At 57.3% G+C, this 7,989-nt stretch overlaps 1 protein-coding gene across 1 annotated transcript in view; it reads left to right on the top strand.

The window, feature by feature from the left end:
• The first annotated feature begins 351 nt into the window (after positions 1 to 351).
• The window catches only part of MRC2 (mannose receptor C type 2), a 58,048-nt gene continuing 50,410 nt past the window's right edge, over positions 352 to 7,989 (top strand). Inside the window, exon 1 of the mRNA XM_064369151.1 lies at positions 352 to 602. Coding sequence (XP_064225221.1) covers positions 485 to 602 — 118 coding nt within the window. The 5' untranslated portion in view covers positions 352 to 484. The remainder of the gene's footprint in view (positions 603 to 7,989) is intronic.

Genomic DNA, 7,989 nt, shown 5'->3' with positions numbered 1-7,989 from the left:
GCGCCAGCCGGGGAGTTGTGACGCAGCGTCTGGGGCTCCTGGCCGGGACAGGAGAGAGGGAAGGCGAGGCGGGGAGAGATTGGGAAACAGGGCAGCAAGAGAAAGGGCGCGCGCCGGGGTCCTCCTGGACGCGGCTTATCCTCCTCTCCCGCCACCCCTTTCTCTCCCTCCCGACACTCTCGCCCCCTGCCCCGGCCCCAGCCCCGCGCCGCTCGCGCCTCCTCCCCTTCCCCTCCCACGCTGCCCGCTTCCCTTCCCCTCTGCCCCTCAAACCCTCCTCCCCGGGTCTGCGCTCCTCCCCCCGCCCTCCCTCCGCCCGGCCTGCCTCCTCCCTCCTCCTCCCCGGGAGGCATCACTTCGTCCGGACCCAGAGGAGGACGCGAGCCCCTTGTGGGCGGTCATCACAGCCGAGCCTCGGGGCTGCCACCGCGCGTCGCGCCCGTGCGCCCTCGGTTCCCGCGTCCGCTGAGCGCCGTGCCCGGGGATGGGGCCCGGCCGGCCAGCCCCCGCGTCCTGGCCTCGTCACCTGCTGCGCTGCGTCCTGCTCCTCGGGGGCCTGCACCTCGGCCGCCCTGGCGCCCCCGGGAACGCCGCCCTCCCGGGTAAGGAGCTGCCAACTTGGCCAACTTCGGGGCCCGGGCGGGGGGAGCGCCGGGGCGCGGGCCGCTCTCGACTTTTCCCTCTTTTTCCCCCCTTTTCTCCAGAAGCGTGTGTGCGTGTGCGTGTGCGTGTGTGTGTGACTGGGTTTTTAAAACTCGTCTCCGCTTTTCTGAAAGCGGGGGAGGAGAGAGGAGGAGGAGCGCGCCTGGAGGTGGGGGAGGACCTGAGTGGAACCAGATGTGGCGGGCGGCGGGGGAGGGGAGCCGGGGGCACTCCAGCAGCCTCGGAGGAAGCGGGTGGGCTCGCGAGGACCCCTGCGCTCGGCGCTCCCGGACCACCCGGCGCCGGCCAGTCCTTGGCAGGGGGACCTGCAGGGCGCGCCCGGAGAGCCCGGGCTCCTGGCTCTATCCCAGGACTGATGCATTAGGAGGGCTTTCCAACTATCTGCGAGTGTTCGCTTCCCCCCACCGTCCCGCCCGGTCCCCGCATCTCGTGGGCGTTGATATTTTCTTTTCCACACTTAGTCTTCAAGGAGGCTGTGGCATGTGGCATCCGCCCCGCGTGAGCTCAGCAGCCCTGTGAGGAGGCTTCTGCCACCGGGACGCAGCGACGGGCTGGGCGCTGCCGTGCTGTGATGCTGCGTAGCGTGGGCAGCTCTGGGCACCCTGGTGGCCCTCCAGAGAGCGGCAAAAGAGCTGCTAAAGATGCAAAAACCAAAACCCAAACAACAGAAAACAAAAATCGGAAAACCCGAAACTGCCCCCTTCTCTTCCTGCCCCTTATTCAGGGGTAATGGTGAAGAGTGGGGACAGACAGATCCCTGGCCAAGAATCCGAGAGTTAAAAGGAAAGATCCACTTCCTGGGGGAGTGGAGCGGGGGTGCCTGGAGTGAACGCGAGAATCGCCGAGGAGGGTGGTGATTACAGCCCCATGCTGGCCCAGCTTGGTCCTCCTGGCTGTTTAATTGGGGGATGGGGACAGTCCAGGCGGTGTCTGCAGTTTTGTGCAAGGACCAGACAGCCCCCTGGAGAGTCTGGGGCCTCCAGCCTGGCCCATGCTTGCTGGGTTGGCCTGGTGTGACGTAGGCGCAAGACACGTATCAGCCAGATGGGAAAGGTGGGGGCCTCGGTGACCCACATTCACACCAACCAGAGCCCCCGGAGCAATTCTGGGCCCACCTGGCATTGAATGTCGGACAGACGCAAACCAGGCCGGGTAACCCCCTAACCCACCGCAGGGCAGCCTCGTAGGCGGTTCCCCTGTCTCCTCGAACTCCTGCCTTCGTCTGCTCCTCTGCGCAGGGCCTTAGGAGGCAGGCAGAGGGGAGGGGTGGGGAGGAGGGCCATTCCCAGAGCCCCAGAGCACACTTTAAAGCCAGGCCCTGGGAGAGAGTTGTGGCCAGAGTGCTGACTCGGCCTTTCCCCGTGGAGCTTTTCAAAGAGGGGCCTGGAAGTGCCTGGTGAGAGGCCCGGTCAGGGAGTACAAGGACGCCTGGAGTGTCCCCTCTCCTCCTGGTCTCTGTGCCCGGCCCTCCCTGGGGCTGTGTCCAGGGGATGAGTAGCCTCACAGGGTCCCCTTCCCTGTGGCACTGCATGGACCACACCCTGAGGAGGCCTGGATCTGGGTGGCAGGCAGAGGCTCCCAGCAGCAGCTGAGCAGGAGGAGGATGGAGCTGTGGCAGGTCCTTCCCTCAGAACTGCACCCTCTGCCCAGAGTGTGCCTGCCCCCGCCCTGCCAGCTGCCACTCGGCCTTCCCCTGGGAAGCCCCTTCAGAGCCTCTGGGCCGAATTCCTTGCCAGAAGAGCTGGCAGGCCCTAGTACCTGGTGAATTACGTTGTCATTGGGAGGAATTCACCAGCACCAGGGAACAGATGACCCCAGGAAATGCACGTGGGAGGTAGGGTGTGGCAGGTCAGTGCTGCTGGGGTGAGGCTTATGCCAGGCAGGGCAGGGGCTGTGTATGGGCAGTTTCCTGACCACACGGGGGAAGCCCTGTGGGCCCAGAGCCCGGGGCAGGGCAGCGAGGCGGCAGTACCTTCTTGGTGCATGATGGTGGAATCCTTTTTTTTTTTTTTTTTTCTGAGACAGAGTCTTGCTCTGTCACCAGGCTGGAGTGCAGTGGCACAATCTTGGCTCACCGCAACCTCCACCTCCTGGGTTCAAGCGATTCTTCCGCCTCAGCCTCCCAAGTAGCTGGGACCACAGGCACGTGCCACCACGCCCGGCTAATTATTTTGTATTTTTAGTAGAGACGGGGTTTCACCGTGTTGGCCAGGATGGTCTCGATCTCTTGACCTTGTGATCCACCCCAAAGTGGTGGGATTACAGGGCCGCCTCGGCCTCCCAAAGTGCTAGGATTACAGGCGTGAGCCACCGCGCCCGGCCCAATGGAATCCATCTTTACACCACCTCTGAGGAGTGGCCTACGGAGCCTGTCACTGGAAGGGGTCCTCTTTGTTGACTGCCATATTACTGCGTTTCTGGAACATTTAGTTTGCCCAGCCTTGAGCCAAGTACTTGGGGAGGAGGGAAGCTAGGAAAGAGTGTAAGGTGCATCCTCTGGGAACAGTGGGAAGATGAAACACGGAACACTGAACTGGGGGGTGCAGGATGCCATTGTGGGATGCCTGCCTGCCTGGAGCCACGCTAAACGCTTCATGTGCAGGTTCCCATTTCATTCTGATAGCAACCCAAGGAGCTCATTATTGTTGGACCATTTTGCAGATGAGGAAATGGAGGCTAAGAGGGGTCTGATCATTTACCTTGGTCACACCCCTAGTAAGTGAAAGGCTGGGTGTGGACGCTTCCTCTCTGGAGGTTGGAGGCAGGAGAGACCCATGGCCCTCTGGAAAGAGGCAGGAAGGGGACGCCGGACTGGGCCCTTTTGGGGATGACATGGATGCTTGCTGGCCGGGCTGGGGAGAAGGCCAAGTGAAAGAGGTACCTGGGAGGCCGGAATGGGGAAGGGTCCTGCACGCTGGCTGTGGGGAATCCCAGGGGACCCCTAGAAGTTTCTGAGCAGAGGAATGAGGGGCCATTTGCTGAGAAAGGGGCTTCTGGGAGCCCCAGGGGTAAGTCTCAAGGTTGTGGGGTGAGGAGACCTTGGGAAATCTTCCTGTGGGGAAGGACGCTGCCGCGTGAAGGAGGAATCGGGTACTTGGGGCTCTGACCGCAGCCAGCCAGACCAGCTCCCACACTTCCGGCCCAGCGTCTGCTGAGTCGGGGGGTTCAGAAACGTCTTACTGCTCCCCGACGCAAAACTCAGTTTTCCTTGCTCCAACCCTTTGGCTTTCTGTGAGCCATCAGGGCCCGGGAGGTGCCCAGCCGAGCTGTGGCTGGTGCTGGGATCCTGGCTCCCTTCTGGGTTCACCTGGGCAAGGTGAGGGTACACGGAGGGGAGGAGGAAGCCCGGGTTTTGGCCACCAGAGACATCCTGGCTTTCTGATATAAACAGGGCGCCGTGACTTGGCCCGATGAGATGATTTCAGAAGTGCTGTGCAGTTCTCAGGCAGATATTCATTTGAGTTCCCATCAATTTAAGCATGGAGGATGAGTCCTGTTGCACCGTCCACACCCCTGGAGGGAATGCGTGATGGCAGCCATGGCTGCACTGTGCGATTGGTGGGTGCTGTGCTGGGTGCTGTGCCGGCAGCAGCTCTTCAGCACCTCCCGTCTCTGAGTGGGTGTCCCCTTTGCACACACCTGGAGTGAAAACATTAGAGATGTTAAGGCAGTCACTCAACACTGTGCTGCCACACTCGGTACACTAGAAAGTGGGAGCAGTGAGGTTCGAACCCAGGTGTGGTTACGGAGCCTGAAGGCTCTAGTACCATGCGGCGTCTCGATCACATGAAGCACTGTCGGGGGGTGTGTGTTAGGAAAGCCTGGGAAATTCTGCCTTATGGGTTCCCTCCGCTCCCATAACTCCAAGCCCTCTAGGATGCCTCTCAATGTGTCCCACCGGGAGGACTCCTGAGGAGGAGGTGGGACTGGCAGCCCTCTGTCACACGTTAGCCATCTGGGTGCTTGGCTCACCCACTTCCTTGCAGGCCCAGGAGGCCTGGACTGAGCTGCCTTCAGTGTCCTTAGGATTTCTGAGGGGTCCTCTCCAAGAAGACATTGATAAGTGAGGGATTCAAGGTGCCCCAGCCTGGCACCCCAGCTTCCCTGCAGTCAGGATTCACATGGTTGTTCATTCATTCATTCATTCATTCATTCATTAGGGGGGGTCTACTGAGCCCCTGCAGAGCTGAGAGCAGAGAAGACTGTGGCCTGTTCTTTATTTCAGAAGTCCCCACCATGTCTCCAGTGGGAGTCCTGGACTTGGAAGGCCTGAGCACTGCTGAGAGGAAGCGTGTCTTCCTGTTTAGGGTCCTGTGAATCTAGGCATGGTGGGCCCATGGAGCGTGACACTCTCCTGGAGCTCACCCTGGCACTGCAGACCCCGGTCATGCCTCAGCTAGGGGTTATGCCAGTAAACGGCAGGCTGGATGAAGGCTGTCCAGTGGCACCTGCAGACACCAGGGGACTGCTGGGTCCGCCAGCTGCAGCCCTTTAGGAAACAGATTGGGTTGACCCCCTAAACCACACCGTGGCCCCTCGTGAAATTCCACCATTGGTTCCTTTCCTGCCCTTCCCCCTGCCCCCCACTGCACCCCCGCCTCTTGGACCCCTTCCACCTGTGCTCTGCTCCCCTTGGCCTCCCCTTCCCTCATTTCTCTTTCTCCAACTGTGCATTCTGCCTTCCACAGCTCTGATTTGTTGCTAGAAGAGGGACCACCTTCTTTCTACTTTCCCCGCCCCCCGATGCCTCTGCTCTGTTGTCCTCCCTGGCTGGTGCTGCTCAGTCCTCCCCAAGCCTTCCCCACCTCCAGGCCTTTGCCCGCATGTGATCCCTTTGCCTGGTGTGCCCTCCTCTCCCATCTTCTTCCCCATTTCCAGTGACCCTTCCTTTGAGGCTCCAGGATCCCAGGAGGACACTGAGGGGGCCTGGTCCCAGGCTCTTGGGCTGACTTGGGTTGACGGGAGACAAGCACACAGACATGGCTCACAGTGACAGATCCCAGATCGGATGGGTGGCTGCTCTGTTAATCTCCTTTCCAGGGACCACTTTGGAAGGACACATGTAGAGAACACTACAGCCAGCCTTCCCCAGCCTTCCCTGAAGGCAGCTGATGTGGGGCTGAGCAGTGGCTCCTCCCGCCTATAGATGAGGCAGGAGTGTGGGCGTGGCTGGCAGTGTTTCCTCCCCTCAGTCCTCTGGAAATGTACATAGGAACGGGATCGGTGGGACCAGGATTAATGCCACTCACCAGCTATGTGACCTCAGGCAGAGGCTCAAGTGTCTTCATTTATAAGATGGGAAAAATCAATACCTCTTATAGAGGTATCATAAGAGTTACATACAAATGAGATAATGAACATATGAGATATGTGCCTGGTACACAACTGGGCACAGAATAATTTCTTAAATAATATTAAATTATTGTGATTTTTATTATTAAGAAGAGAAAGCCTGGGTGAGGTGGCATACACCTGTAATCCCAGCACTTTGCGAGGCTGAGGCGGGTGGATTGCTTGGGGTCAGGAATTCAAGACCAGCCTGACCAACATGGTGAAACCCCGTCTCTACTAAAAATACAAAAATTAGGACTGGGCATGGTGGCTCACGCCTGTAATCCAGCACTTTGGGAGGCCAAGGTGGGCAGATCACAAGGTCAGGAGTTCGAGACCATCCTGGCCAACAGAGTGAAACCCCGTCTCTACTAAAAATACCAAAAAATTGGCATGGTGGTGGGCACCTGTAATTCCAGCTACTCAGGAGGCTGAGGCAGGAGAATTGCTTGAACCTGGGAGGCGGAGGCTGTAGTGAGTCGAGATCACGACAGAGCAAGACTCCGTCTCAAAAAAAAAAAAAAAAAAAAAAAACATGACTATCAAGGTTCCCAAATATGATAAAACATAGTCTTCAATATACAAAATGCTGCTGGACACAGTGGCCCATGCCTATCGTTCCCAGCATGTTGGGAGGCCGAGAGGGAAGACTGCTTGAGCCCAGGAGTTCAAGACCAGCTTGGGCAACATGGCGAAACCCAGTCACTACAAAAACAAACAAGCAAAAAGCACAATTAGCCGGGTGTCCTGGCTTATGCCTGTTGCCCCAGCAACTGGGGAGGCTGAGACAGGAGGATTGCTAGAGCACAGGAGGTTGAGGCTGTAGTGAGCCGTGATCACATCATTGCATTCAGCCTGGGTGACAGAGTGAGACCCTGTCTCAAAAAAAAAAAAAAAAAAATTCTAACTACAACTGTTACCAGAAAAGGGGTCCAATCCAGACCTCAAGAGAGGGAACTCACCTAAGAATTTGAGGTGAATCCATAGGTTAAAGTGGAACCAAGTTCACTAGGAAAGTAAAGGAATAAGAAATGGCTACTCCGGGGCTGGGCGCAGTGGCTCACGCCTGTAATCCCAGCACTTTGGGAGGCCGAGGCAGGTGGATCACGAGGTCAAGAGATCGAGACCATCCCGGTCAACATGGTGAAAGCCCGTCTCTACTAAAAATACAAAAAATTAGCTGGGCATGGTGGCGCGTGCCTGTAATCCCAGCTACTCAGGAGGCTGAGGCGGGAGAATTGCCTGAACCCAGGAGGCGGAGGTTGTGGTGAGCCGAGATCGTGCCATTGCACTCCAGCCTGGGTAACAAGAGTGAAACTCTGTCTCAAAAAAAAAAAAAAAAAAAAAAAATGGCTACTCCATAGGCAGAGCAGTAGCTTTGGGAGGCTCTGCTGCTTGTACTAATTGTTACTTCTTGATTACATGCTAAACAAGGGGTGGATTACTCGTCAGTTTTCCGAACAAGGGGTAGCACAAGTCACAACCTACTACTAGTAGATTCTATGGGCAATCTTCCCAACAAAGATTCATGAGGCAGGCGGGTCACCTGAGGTCAGGAGTTTAAGACCAGCCTGGCCAAAATGGTAAAACCCCCGTCTCTACTAAAAATACATAAATACAAAATGATGAAACCCTGTCTCTACTAAAAATACAAAAATTAGCCAGGTGTGGTGGTGCATGCCTGTAATCCCAGCACTTTGGGAGGCTGAGGTGGGTGGATCACTTGAGGTCAGAAGTTTGAGTCCAGCCTGGCCAACATAGTGAAACCCCGACTCTACTGAAAATACAAACCTTAGCTGGGCATGGTGGCAGGTGCCTGTAATTCCAGCTACTTGGGAGGCTGAGGCAGGAGAATTGCTTGAACCTGGGAGGTGGAGATTGTAGTGAGCTAAGATCACGCCACTGCACTCCAGCCTGCATGACAGAGCAAGACTGTCTCCAAAAAAAAAAAAAAAAAAAAAAAGAATTCCTGGCCTTCCATGGTCAGGTTCTCAG

The sequence above is a fragment of the Aotus nancymaae genome, unplaced genomic scaffold (genome assembly GCF_030222135.1).
Source record: "Aotus nancymaae isolate 86718 unplaced genomic scaffold, 86718_ANA_hifiasm-v0.15.2.pri h1tg000089l, whole genome shotgun sequence".
Lineage (NCBI taxonomy): Eukaryota > Metazoa > Chordata > Mammalia > Primates > Aotidae > Aotus > Aotus nancymaae.
The sequence above is the reverse complement of the archived record's forward strand: the minus strand, read 5'-3'. Positions and strand labels throughout refer to the sequence as shown.